The following is a 14,448-nucleotide window of genomic DNA, read 5'->3' on the forward strand; positions in this document are numbered from 1 at the left end:
TGTATTATGAAGATATTTTTGCATCTTGTATAGCAGGCCGCATTATCTTTGTATGTAGTATCTGTAAGAGGGGTGCTAAGAAATATTTCTTTTGACTTACCTTTGTATTTATTATTAATGTTTTTTGGCTTGGGGATACATGTCTGTTTTTAATTGTCACTGTGTGTGCCTTTACTCCCAGTGAGGAGATCTATGTATTTTCTTTTTTGTAATGAAGATTTCACTTTTATATGATATAATCTCTTGGTGATCCCTTGATAGGTATACTCTTTTTCTTTCTTTTTTTTATGTATATAAGAGGTCCCTGAAAAATCAGGATTTATCCAGGTTCATAATATACGGGGGAATTTCCCAAAGACATATGATCATCACATATATACGTATACGTATATCGTAAACCCATCAATACTTAATATGTATCCTAATTATATTCAGGAGTACATATATGGTGTCCAGGCTTTGACAATAGTAGTTGTTAAAAAAAAAGTGGAGAAATCAATTGCAGAACTCTGCTCCATCAACCAGGTTAGTAGTCTTTAGCCGCTGGATGGGAGATTTGCAAATGTCTTACTTTCCTGGATCCCTAATGCTGCTTTTGATTAGCTGGCCTGACACAGTGTCCACATTGTGGCATGATGCACAGATAATATAATGCCAGCCCGGCTAATCAAAAGCAGCAAAGGGGATCATGGAAGGTAGGAGATTTGCAAACCTTTCATCCAGTGGCCCAAATTATTGACCAAGCCAATGAATTAAAGTACTGATAAACTGTTTTGCCCAAGTCTAGTTTATCTCATGTTTTTCCATGGAATCTTCTCACATTCCCATTTACATTTTTACCAATCTTGATTATGAGACAAAGAAACATCTGTATGTAGGTAAATAAGGAAGAAGTATCTAGAGCTTGGAGTTCAGGGGCTCATTAGATATGATTTCTATTCACAGCTCAATCGCTATCTAAAGAACATTCATTTTGAGACCCGAGGAGAAGAAGAAGTTTATTTCAATGAAGATGGGCACTTTTTTGCCAAATTTGATATTATAAACCTTGTAGCTTTTCCAAACAAGCCTCTTCAAAGACGGACAGTTGGCTATTACGATGAAAGCAGTGACCGGTTTCATATCAACACCAGTAAAATCATGTGGAAAGTAACATTTTCTCAGGTATGTGGCTTCACCCTAAATACGGCGTCATCACTATTGTTACCAGCAGAGACCATCATAACAGCAGAGCTAAGGGTACATTCACACATCAGTTTTTGGCCATCAGGCGCAACCCGGCAGAAACATGAAAAAACGCATCCGACGTCTGTTGATGCCGGATGTGTTTTTTCACCCATAGACTTCTATTAGCGCTGGATTGCGTCGGATGGCCTTGCGTTTCATCCGGCTTTCACTTGTCCGGCGGCCGGATGGAACGTTGAGGTGAACATTTTTTGTCACCGGCGAAAAGACTGATCGCGCCGGATCCAGCGCCGTACGTTTTTTTTATAATGGCAGCCTATGGACGCTGGATCCGGCGTAATCCGTCATATGCCGGAATCCGGCGCCGGTTTCCGTTTTTTTAAACTGAGCATGCTCAGTATCAAAATGGATCCTTCAAAAAATGTAAGAAACGGATGGAGAAAACTGATGCAACGGATCTGTTTTTTCAACGGATCTATTGCTTTAGTTTTATCGCTGGGTTGTGCCTGATGGCAAAAAACTGATGTGTGAACTTAGCCTAAGAGCGTTGGGTGATTGAAGGTGTAACTAATGGATATTTATTTTTTTAACATTGTCTCAATGCACCAGCAACCTCTGATACTCCAGTTGCTGTGAAACTACAATTCCCAAAACGATGTGACAGCCTCCAGACAGGTTGTGCCTGTAATAAAATTCTACTTTTACTACATATGGATTGCTGTATGTTGCTTTAAAAACCCCTTTTGCAAGAAAAAGTTCTTAAAAAACCATGGAGATTGGGGATTGTGAGTAGAGATGAGCAACGCCGGCGGTTCAGATCGCTGAACCGAACTGAACAAAGGGTATAGGGACACATCAGTACAGTAGCATCACTTGCCCCATCCCCATAGGCGTTAAAAGAGTAGGAAAACATGATCCATGCAATGCGCAAGCTTGTGGTCCGGTATTAGAATTAGAAATAGGAAGGCACGGTATAGTGACCAGTCTAGGCCTCTTTGTCACAGAATCCTGGCACTACCCACAAGATATAGGTTTCACACCCATATTGGAGTCTCAAAATTAAAAATCCAAAAGTCCTTCCAGGGACAAAGCAATACAGTAGCATCCATTGCCTCCTTGCCCATAGGGCATTAAAATAGCAGGGAAAGCTGTTCCATGCAACACACAGGCCTGTGGTCCGATATTACAAATAGAAAAAGGAAGACACGCTACAGTGACCAGTCTAGGTCTCTTGGTCATAGAATCCTGGCGCTACCCACAAGACATACTGTAAATTTTACACCCATTTTGGAGTCTTGATATTAAAAATCCTTTCATGGGCACATGGGCACAGTAGCATTATTTGCCCCCTCTCCATAGGGCATTAAAAGAGTAGGGAAAGATGGTCCATGCAACACACAGGCCAAGTTCTGGTATTCAGGTTTGATCGAAGTGTGCACAATTAGAATTGGACCTTTTGTGATTAACTGTCCCTCCAACAAGTCTGGCACTACTAACAAGTTTCACACCCATTTTGGTCTCAACAGTCTAAATCTTTTCATGCTGACAGCAGTACAGTACCATCAATTGCCTCCCTCCCCATAGGGCGTTAAATCCGCAGGGATTTACGTTCCATGTGTAACACCATGGGTTCGAGGGGGTTAACTCGACTTGTTGCCGGGCCGGTGATGCAGACCCTCTACGTTGTCACCGGGTGGCCTGGCCTGGTTTTGTGATCCTGAGGCATACAGGAACGGTAATGTGGAGGATGGGAGGAAGGATGGAGGATGAGGGTGACAGTGAGGAAAGTCTTTTACCATGACGCCACCTGCGGTACGTGGCCAGGTAACAGCCAACGCTGTTGTCGCTGTCCTCTAGGGCAGATGTCGCTGCAGCTATGGTGGATTTGCTTCCCGCAGGTGAAGCTCGGCCCCAGGGATATGATGACAGTGGAAAAGAGTAATACGTTGTGGATGCAGGGTGACGACAAGAACTGGACGACACAGGTTGGATTCTCCTTTTACCTTTTACTGGAATCCAATGAAGTCCAGGAGTTAGTGGCCCAGTCACCATGGAAGCAGCAAGGGATTTTTCTATGCCTGGTGATTGTAAGCCTCCTTCTATGCGCAGGTGTAGGTCGCTTTGGCCTGAAGCTGCAAAGTGTCCCTTGTTCTAGTATGTTATATCTATCGTCTGACGGGTAGCGTGAGCCGGTACTGGGGCCCACTCTGTAGCAGCGACTCCGGGCTCTTTCTTGCCACTTCTTCTCCGGATGTTTAGGTGGGCCAGAGGAGGTGAACTCTTCTGCCCTCTGGCGTTACTACTGGACCGTTACCACCCAGTAGACTGTGACACTGGTGTCCCATTTTATGTGCTTGGTCCTGGAGAGCTGGGCAGCAGCTCTCAGACAGCGACCATTCTCGTTGCTCTGTACTACTGTTCTGAGGTTTGGCTTCCTGTTGCTTCCTAATCCCTCCTCCAGGTCAGTATGTTCAGAGAGGCTCCCTTCAACACAGGTTATGAGCTCCCCCTACTGGTCTGGAGGAGTGATGAGAACAATGCCACTGTGGCTCCCAAGACCACTGTGGTGCCACATTCCCCCTTGGTTAAATTCAGTACTCCTGGACTGAGAAATATTTTACAGAAATAATAAAAACATTACAATTGGTATATGTCCCATACAAAAGAAATATTTACATTTGTACACTGTATACATTTAACCATTTGTAAACCTCTGTTTCTAGATACCGAGACCGTTTTTGACCTAGGATACACCTCTGCGACCTATGTAGGATGGACCGTAACCCCTCACTACTTGGTAATTCACATGGCCCAACTCGGTTTCTTACAGTTGTGTTGGAAAGGGACCTTGTGTTGACTGGCAAGGCAGGGGAACTCCCACTACTCACCAGACTCACCGAGGGTACGGCAGATTCACCATGGACAAGAGGCAAGTTCTCATGTTCCTCTGCTGTGGCGATATCCGCTTCACCAGCTGGCAGGTCCTCGTGTTGGACTGGAGATATTGCTGTATCAACCGGGGGGTCTTTGGGCTGGTCTGTGGTCGCTGCTGCTTCAAGGGGAACAGTTCAGGAAAGGCTAGAGCCGGTACCACAATGGCGTGGTTCCACTTTGTCCAGGTTTTAGGAAAGGCTCCAAGAACAAACTGTCATAGATGTTTTTCCTCCATCCTTACTGATGAGGCACACCTTCAGGTTATCAAACTTGGATGGCAAGATGGTGAACGGTTCGGCCTCCCAGTGATCATCCAATTTATGTGTTCTTTGTTTTCTCTTTAAAACTCGCTCCAGGGGTTATGGGAGCAGTGGGAGCTGCCTGGTTTTAATTCCGTTCTTGTCTTTCTCTACCCTGAGACAAACTCTTTTTCACACATTCTTGGACCCGACGGTATTGTTGTTGGCACTCGGTGTGCCCAGTCTGTTTCGGGCTGGATAGCATCAGTTACCAAGACGCCCATATCCAAGTCTATTGGTAACTTTCCAGGTCTGGCTCGCATTAGATAGGCCGAAGTACAATTAGTAGACTGCACCGGGATGTGATTGTACATTATAAGTCTGGTAACTTCGCGAGACACAGGTTTCTTTCCTCCAAAGGGAGAGTCTTCAATAAGTCGAGTACTATCTGGTTCATCTTTTCATAAAGTCCGTTACCCTGGGGATGGTATGAGGTGGTTCTTATCTTTTTCACCCATACAGCTGACAGAACTCCTGAAACACCTCAGCTTCAAAAGCTGGGCCCTGGTCGGTAAGTACTTGCTCCGGGTACCCATGGGACTGGCAGAAGTACTCCTGAAATGCCTTGGCTGCAGCCTTAGCGGTTTGATCTGTAACTGGAACTACCACCAGGAAGCGGGAGTAATGATCAATGATGGTAAGGGCGAACACATAGCCAGACCTACTTGAGGCTAACTTCACATGATCTAGAGTCACCAGCTCGAGCGGCTGTTTAGAATTGATGGCTTGTAACAGGGCTCTTTGATTTTCACCATCCCTCCGTCTCAAATTGCATGGACCGCAATCTCGACACCTGTTTTCAATCGATGGTCTCATACCAATCCAATAGAAACAGATACGGATCAGGGCCTCAAGTTTCTTCCATCTGAAGTGTCCTTCCCCATTGTGATATCCCTCCAGGACCTTCGGGGCATCCCGTTGAGGAACTATGATTTGCCAGACCTCTCCGTTGTTTTGGGCATCAATATTTCGTCGTCACAATATCTTTTTGTACTTAAACAACTTGGCCTTTTCCTTCCACAGTCTGGGGGCCTCCGGTGGAGCATCCGGGCCCAGATACGAGTCTTCTTGGGTTACCAGTTCCTTAACTAACCGCACCGCTGGGTCGCTATCCTTGGGCCTCCCTCCAGTCGTAATGGGGCATGGGGTTGAGGGAAACTGTTTGCTCGGTGGTCTTCCTCTCCTTCACCTTGTGGGAACATTGAGAGGCAAGGTGCCGGTAGAATGCTGGCATCTCCACTTCCTCCACCTCATCCACGTCCTCTCCAGTGTCTGGTAAATAAAGCATTCGGTATAGGGCATCAGCATTTCCATTTTTCCGCCCTGCCCAGTAATTTTACAATCTGGCCATCCACTGCTGCTCCAAGGCCCCCAGCCTGGCCATCTGTAAATGAGTCAGCGGGTTATTAGTGGTGTAAATGGGGAATTTTGCTGAAGCGAGATTGTGTTTGAAACGTTCAGTGACTGCCCACATCACAGCTATAAACTTCAGCTTGAATGAACTGTAGTTTTCCGGGTTCCGCTCAGTGGGTCGAAGCTTCCGGCTGGCATAGGCTATCACCTTCTCGCGGCCCCCTTGTACCTGGGACAGCACAGCTTCCAGGCTCATATTACTTGCATCCATATACAGGATGAATGGTTGTCCGTAGTCTGGGTTGGCGAGCATCTCTTCTCCAGTGAGCGCCCTCTTCAGCTGGACAAAGGAATTTTCCTGTTGCTCAGTCCACTCAAATGGAGGTCCCCGTCATTTGGCTTGGCCTACCAGGAGATCTTGTAGAGGCAACGCCATCATGGTGAACTCACTGATAAACCGCCGGTAGTTACCCACTAGGCCAAGAAACTGCCACACTTCTTTAATGGAGGTTGGTCTTGGCCAGTTACTGATAGCAGTGACCTTCTCCGGATTGTGGGCCACCCCGCAGCGCTCACCAGGTGTCCCAGGTACTGGACTTTTAGCTTCAGTAAATGGCCCTTAGATGGTTTCAACTTGAGGCCAAACCCGGACAGGTCTTCAAACACTTCTGCCAGGTGTTGTACATGATCCTCCAGGTATAGCAGGACAGTTTCAAAATTCTTGTGCCCCAGGCAACACTCCATCAGCCTCTGTAATGTCCCTGGTCCATTACAAGATCAAACAGCATACAATTGAATTCACAGAGTCCCAAAGGTGTGGTGAATGTGGTCTTCTTTTTGTCTTCTTCAGCAAGTACCCACTGGTGAGATCTAGGTTAGAAAAGTAGTTAGCAGATTTTAAGGCAGCCAGGGACTCCTCTATTGTAGGCAACGGATAAGCATCCTTGTGTGTGACCCACTTCACCTGTCTATAATCTACACACATCCTCATTGTGCCATCCTTCTTTTTGACCAGAACCAGTGGAGCAGCCCAGGGACTACCTCTATCCCTGATCACCCCAGCCACCTCCATCTCCCGCAGCATCTTCTTAGCCCCCTGATAGGGAGCAGGGGATGGGACAGTATCTTTCCTTAATGGGAGGGTGCTCCCCGGTGGGAATCTGGTGACAAACCCCCTCGACTACCAAAAGTCTACAGGGTGTTTACTAAAGACTCTCTCATACACTTGTACTACCCGATGGACCCCTTGCACCTCATGGGGCTGGGTGGAATCCGTACCAATGTGCAGCTGCTTGCACCAATCCTCCCTTGGGCCTTCCTCTTTATCCCCCACTCGGTCGGACAGGACCAAGGGTTCTGCAGCTTCAATAGCGTAATTGCCAACAGTGAGTAGTTTGGCAACAGTGGCGAACCGGGGCAATTTAACCTCCTCCTCCCCGCAATTCAGAATTCAGATGCGCACCTTCCCCTGGCGAACTTCAACTATTTCCCGAGCTGTCAGGTTGTGGGGTCTGTCCTCTGAATACACAGGTTCCACAAGGGCCTGGTAATTCCTACCCTGGGGGCCTACTGCTGCTCTACACCAAATCATCATTTCACTCCTAGGAGGAACTAAGATGGAGAAGGATTCACTCTCCCTGACATTACCGATTTCTCCCACCGTCTGCTAAACCTGTTGTTTTTGCATCAGGGCCCTGATCTCTTTCTGCAATGCCTTCTGCTGCTCAATGCTGTCAGTTTTGACCACTTGCTGCAACAAAATAATCACTTCAAAAAACAATTTAAACCATGGGAGTGCATGTTCGGCGATCAACGTCCAGCACTATCAGCCCCTGCGCTTTTAACTCCACCCGTCCCATCTTGATGGTTATTCTTCGTACCCCACCTGCGGCACGGGTTGTCTGTTACTGGCAATGATAGACAAGTCCATATCCGTGCCATGGTTCAATTCAGTATCAGCCCAGAACCTGTTGTAAAGAATATGTGGTATTTTAGTCACCTGAGACAAGGTATTCAGAAGGGCGTTCATGGGGATGCCATTCAGCACGATTGGTAGGACCGGCCGCCCTCCCACCTACTTGTTCCACCAGTTATAGGAGTCAATTCTTGTTGGCCTCGAGGGCTGGCTCCTGCTTAAAGGGACCAGTGGATCCGGAGAACAGTCCCGAGCATAGTGCCCTGCCTTGTTACAGTGGCCGGCTGCCCAGCATAGTCAAAGCGATCACTGACCCACCTCCGTCCCAGGGGTTTCCCCCTCCGCTGCCTGGGAGCATCGCCCAAGCGGGTGGGCAACCCGGTGTTTGTGTTTGCAGGCTGTGGGGTCATCTGCAACATTTGTACAGCTTTGGTTAAAGTGGCAACATTTTCAGTTAGTTCGTGGACCCGGAGCCTCAGGTCTGCAGAGGAACAAGTTGACAGGATCTCCACCCAGGTTAGGATGGGAGACGCCACTTCCAGGTATGTGATGGCAGGTAATTGGGAAGGAATTGTAACACCCGAAGTCGTGTCTTGCAGCACCTGAAGGGCCCGGTCCTTGAATTGGGCAAAGTCAAGGTCAGGGGTCTGTAGTGCCAGGATGTGCAACTGGGTCCAGTGATCGGGAGACAAGAGCCCCTCAATAAACTGCTCGGTCAGCCACTGATGTCCTTCACTCACACTTCCAGGGTCCGCTTGCATCACAGCCCTCAGCGCCTCTTGGGAGTTCAAGGCGTAGTCCCGTACACTATCCTGCACCCCTTGTTTGCATCCAAAAAATTGTACTTTTAGCTCCGCAGCTGTGCGGGTGTCAAAAGCATTCTTCAGTCGTGCCATAACTTGCTCTACAGTACTTTTATCGGTGTCTGGCCTCCCACTGGGCCTCACCAGTTAGCTGGCCAATCAGGATTTTCGCCTTCTTGCTTTCATTAAGGGGGTACACATCAAACAAATCGCACAGTCTCTCATGGAAGTCACTCAAGTCATGCCAACTCCTGCAATACTGCGGCAGCCATGTCACTCCCGGTATATAAGTCATGAAGAGCGGTATCACCGTTGCTGCGGTGGCTATGGCAGCTGGGCCCCCATCTTAATTGGACATCTTTTCTCCCCCTTGGTGAACCACAGCCAGGTTCATTACTCGTTCAGTGAAGGGGTTAACTTGTAATGGCTTTTGCAGCAGACTCACTCTCCGCTCATTTTTCCTCCTGCGCTGCGCAGTAATGGCAGACACTGCTTTCACACAGTTTGTAATGGCACACAGTACCAGCGGTTTTTGCGGTAACGAATATCCTGTTTGTGACGCCAAATGTAACACCCTGGGGTTGAGGGGGTTAACTCGACTCATTGCCGGGGCGGGGATGCAGATCCTCTGCTTTGTCACGGGGTAGCCTAGCCCAGTTTCGGGACCCCGTACATGAAAAAGAATGTGGAGGATTGGAGGAAGGATGGAGGATGAGGGTGACAGTTAAGGGGGCTTTACACGCTACGATATCGCTAGCGATATCACTAGCGAGCGTAGCTGCCCCCGTCATTTGTGCGGCACGGGCAAATCGCTGCCCATGGCGAACAAAATCGCTAACATCCGTCACACTACTTATCTTCCTAGCGACGTCGCTGTGGGCGGCAAACAACCTCTTTTTTAAGGGGGAGGTTTGTGCGCCGTCACAGCGACGTCACACAGCAGCCGACCAATAGAAGCGGAAGGGCGGAGACCAGCCGCATTACCGACACGCCCACCTCATTGCCGGAGGGCGCAGGTAAGCTGTTGTTCGTCGTTCCTGGGTTGTCACACGTAGCGATGTGTGCTGCCTCAGGAACGACGAACAACCTACATCCAGAAGGAGGAACGAGATTTTGAAAATGAACGACGTGTCAACGATCAACGATTAGGTGAGTATTTTTGATCGTTAACACTCGCTTGTAGCTGTTACACGCAACAATGTCGCTAACGATGCCTGATGTACGTCACGAATTCCGTGACCCCGACGACATATCGTTAGATATGTCGTTAAAGACGCCTTTAGGAAAGTCTTTTATTGTGACTACACCTGTGGTACGTGGCCAGGTAACATTCGCCACTGTGGTCACTCTCTGGTGCAGATGTCGCTGCAGCTGGGGTGGATTTGCTTCCCGTAGGTGAAGCTATGCCCCAGGGATATGATGACAGTGGAATGGAGTAATACGTTGTGGGTGCAGGGCTGAGGGCGATGACAAGAACTGGACGACACAGGTTGTAGTCTCCTTTTCCCTTTTACTGGTATTCGGTGAAGTCCAGGAGTTAGTGGCCCAGTCACCCTGGAAGCAGCAGGGCATTTCTTTCTGCCTGGTGGTTGTAAGCCTCCATCTATGCACAGATGTAGGTCTCTGTGGCCTAAAGCTGCACAGCGTCCTTTGTTCTAGTTTGTTATCTTATCCGTCTGACGGGTAGCGCGAGCTGGTACTGAGGTCCACTCTGTAGCAGTGACCTCGGGCTCTTTCTTGCCACTTCACCTCTGGATGTTTAGGTGGGCTAGAGGAGGTGAACTTGTGACGCCCTGGCCTATTAGGACGTCACAGGGTATTGTGCAGTCTGCCCTTTTGCACAGTATCCACCGCCTCCTTGGTTTTCGGGTTCCTAGCTATGTGGTGTTGTCAACAACAGTTAGTGAATCCTAGGAACACTGCACCACACCCACCAGACACACCAGTGGACGGCCTGAGTGGAATAGGGTCGCCAACTTGGGGGGTTGGTTAAGGGGAGGTCAGGAGTGTCATAAACAGAGCAGTAAGGGGAACTTTGCACACTACGACATCGCAGGTGCGATGTCGGTGGGGTCAAATTGAAAGTGACACACATCCGGCGTCGCTGTCGATATCGTAGTGTGTAAAGCCTTTTCCATACGATTAACGAGCGCAAAAGCGTCGTTATTGTATCATCGGTGTAGCGTCGGTCATTTCCATGAATTGGGAAAGACCGATGTTACGATGTTGTTCCTCGTTCCTGCGGCAGCACACATCACTGTGTGTGAAGCCGCAGGAGCGAGGAACATCTCCTACCTGCATCCTGCAGCTCCCGCCGGCTATGCGGAAGGAAGGAGGTGGGCAGGATGTTTACGTCCCGCTCATCTCCGCCCCTCCTCTTCTATTGGCCGCCTGCCGTCGCAGGGCAGGTGAGTGCATGTGAAGCTGCCGTAGCGATAATGTTTGCTACGGCTGCTATCACCATGATATCGAAGCTGCGACGGGGGCGGGTACTATCGCCCTCGGCATCGCAAGCATCAGCTTGCGATGTCGTAGTGTGCAAAGTGCCCCTAACTCTCAGAGAGAGAGGAGGTCAGGAGCTGGGCTCCTTGGAAGTCACTAGGTAACAGACGGTGGTCTGAGCCTAGTTGGAGCTGGATCCCTGGTCGCAGGGGATCGTGACAAGGGGCATGGTATTGCCGAGGAGGGCAGCAGGCGGCCTTGTACCATCACCAGGCTGGGCCCACGATGGGGTACGTGGACCCTAAGTCAGGGAGTAGCTTCAGGCAACCTGACAATTATCCCGACGAGAACAGAGCCTTCAAGATCCACTCTCCACCCACTCCAGAATCGGGGTACTAGCGCAACGAGGGTGATAGGACTTTCCACTAAACGGTCCAGGAAATCCCAAGCGTGAGCCCTGAGAGCAAGCTCCCTCAGTTAACCCTACTGGGGAGCGGGACCCGGTTAGTTTCAGGCTACCGGGACCACAAGACAGGAAAACTAGGTGCCAGGAGGAAGGCTACAGACCATCAGACAACACCACTGGGGACGGGACCTGAACTAGCTCCCCTAAGCAGCAGCGGTGTACGGAACTTTGGTTTATCCAGTTGTCAGTGTCAGCTTATTGGACTGAGTGAGTACACGAGTGGACCCTTCACTCCCCACGGCACCCTCAAGCACCATCACCGAGTCCCGGGGCATCCCCCCTACCCGTGGAGGGTCTGAACACCTGGCTACCCCCTTCCATCACCCCTGGGTACTCCCATCGGTAGCGGGGGTATTCCCAAATTACCACAGACCACGGGTGGCATCACGAACTATCATTATCCCCTGTAAATACCCCCTTTACTCGAGTGGCCGCATGACCCCCGGGTCCGGAGTCCCCTCGAGCCACCGCAGATCCGGATCCGAGCAGCCTGGCTGCTTCCACGGGGGCGGCACACCTTGAAAACTTGGCATCACGAACAGGATATGAGCAGGACCCACTTACCTGGGTGACGTGCGCCTTGAAGACCGAAATCGCAAGTCAAAATCCCCGTTTACCGCTTTTTTCGCCATCTTCCGCCATCTTTTGGCACCAAAACGCCATCTTCTTCCCTGTAAGTGCGCAAAGCCGAAGCCCCGCCCTTCGTCCTGAGAGCGAGTCCAGAACCAGAAGTTCCCAGAGGGCCACAGCATCAAGAGAGTGCGGAGTGGAAACCGAGGGGGCGTCGCAGCATGTAAGAAAAGCGGAAAAGAAGCAGGGACTCCAAGACTCTGCTATAATGTTCCTGGACCCTGCAGAGTGAAGATGGCAGAGCCGAGCTGGTCACTGGAACGTGCTGTTCCCGGGACCGCGACCTGGATTTAATAGGAAACCGAGCAGCTGTACAGGAGAATGCGGACACAGTTCCTGTTTATACTGGACCACTGGAGGGAAGAGATGAGGAGCCTGGCGGTGGCAGTGCGAGTCCGTGAGATCAAAATCCCACGTGAAGAGAGGGTAAGCGGTTACCCAGTCCCTACTGATTGCCCTCATCCGGCCGATGCGGCTGAGGGATCCGGACCGCCCCCGCTCTCGGTGAGCTCTCTGCCGCCACCAACTCTGTCCTCGGCTGACGCCGAGCTGCCTACCCCCATCCTGGCAGCGGAATCTTCAGCCTCTGCATATGAAGCTACAGCTGTGGAACCCCCGGCTCTGTCCCTCGACCCGGTCACAACAGTGGTCAAACCGGCACCGGCCAAACCAGACCCGGCCGCATCACCGGGCCCGTCCCTAGAGGCGGATTACCCGGGCCTTGCAACCCCCCAGCTGCGGAGCAGTCGGAACATCTACCAAGTGCAGCGGAGGGGGAGCCAGTAGAGATGAGCGAACCGGCTGCGGTTCGACTCGAGTTCGGTTCGCCGAACGGAGGTCTCGTTCGAGTTCGGTTCCGCTCGAACCGCATAGGAAACAATGGGAGGCAATCACAAACACATAAAAACACATTATAAATGTACACATACAGTTAATAAACATTGCCATAACACTTACCGGTCCCCGCAATCCCTCCTGCCCTCTGTCTCCTGCCGCTATTCCATCCGATGATCGCTGAATCCTCCCGGTAACCAGCACTGCCAGCAGTGATGCAGGACCTATCGTGACGTCAAAATAGCTATGTGACCAGTCACGTGTCTGTTATCTCATTGGCTACAGACTGGCCACATGACTATGACGCGTCATGTAGGAACTGTCATTGCATCTCTCTGTTACACGGTGCACGTTTGTGTATCGCCGTGTACCGGCGACATGCTCTAGCACACGGTCGACTCCCCGCTCTGCTTACCCGTTCCCTTAAGGTACCGTCACACTAAGCGATGCTCCAGCGATCCCACCAGCAACCTGACCTGGCAGGGATCGCTGGAGTGTGGCTACATGGGTTGCTGGTGAGCTGTCACACAGGCAGATCTCACCAGCAACCAGTGACCACAGCCCCCAGCCAGCAGCACGTGTGGAAGCGATGCTGTGCTTGGTAACTAAGGTAAATATCGGGTAACCAACCCGATATTTACCTTGGTTACCAGCGCACACCGCTTAGCGCTGGCTCCTTGCTCTCCTAGCCACAGTACACATCGGGTTAATTTAACCCGATGTGTAGTCTGGCTATGTGTGCAGGGAGCCAGCACTGACAGCGTGAGAGGCGGACGCTGGTAACGAAGGTAAATATCGGGTAACCAAGGAAAGGGCTTCTTGGTTACCTGATGTTTACCATAGTTACCAGCGTCCGCAGAAGCCGACTCCGGACCGGCTGACACAGCCGGTCAATCACGGATATCACCGTTGCCATAGCAACATGCTTGGTAGCGGTGACGGGGACGTCCCGCTACCAGCACGCAGCGGCACCGGAATCACGTGATCGGAGCAGCGTTGCTATGGCAACCCGTGCCACCGCTTACAGCTGGGAGACTGTGGTCACTCTCACAGAGTGATTTCTGCACGGAGCACAGCGTCTTCCCCTATGCAGCTGTGCTGTCTGATGGAGCAGACAGAGCTGCATGTGTTGAAGGGGAAAGAAGACAGAAGAGCAGGATCATGGAGGGGTGACAGGGGGTAATAAAGATGGAGTCTCTAATGTGTCTGTGTATTTATTTCTATTAAAGTATTTTTTTTCTGTGTGGTGTTTTTTTTTAACCCTTTATTGGAGATTCTTAATGGCCGGGTCAAACTTGCCTGACATTAAGAATCTCTGGCTTAATACTGGCTAGTAAAACAAAGCCAGTATTAACTCATGATTACCCAACAAGCCACCCGGCTCCAGGGCTGTTGGAAGAGTTGGATACAGCGCCAGACGATGGCGCTTCTATGAGAGCGCCATTTTCTGAGGCGGCTGCGGACTGCAATTCGCAGCAGAGGGGCCCAGAAACCTCGGGCTAACCTGTGCTGTGGATTCCAATCCCCAGCTGCCTAGTTGTACCCGGCTGGACACAAAAATGGGGCGAAGGTTATGTGGTTTTTTTT

At 50.3% G+C, this 14,448-nt stretch overlaps 1 protein-coding gene across 1 annotated transcript in view; it reads left to right on the top strand.

Moving 5' to 3' along the window:
* The first annotated feature begins 414 nt into the window (after window positions 1-414).
* Window positions 415-14,448, top strand: part of LOC142297457 (vomeronasal type-2 receptor 26-like) — a 78,764-nt gene continuing 64,730 nt past the window's right edge. Inside the window, exons 1-3 of the mRNA XM_075341683.1 lie at window positions 415-525; window positions 788-874; window positions 946-1,164. Of these exons, the coding sequence (XP_075197798.1) occupies window positions 415-525; window positions 788-874; window positions 946-1,164 (417 nt within the window). The remainder of the gene's footprint in view (window positions 526-787; window positions 875-945; window positions 1,165-14,448) is intronic.

Source organism: Anomaloglossus baeobatrachus, chromosome 3 (assembly GCF_048569485.1).
Source record: "Anomaloglossus baeobatrachus isolate aAnoBae1 chromosome 3, aAnoBae1.hap1, whole genome shotgun sequence".
Taxonomy (NCBI): domain Eukaryota; kingdom Metazoa; phylum Chordata; class Amphibia; order Anura; family Aromobatidae; genus Anomaloglossus; species Anomaloglossus baeobatrachus.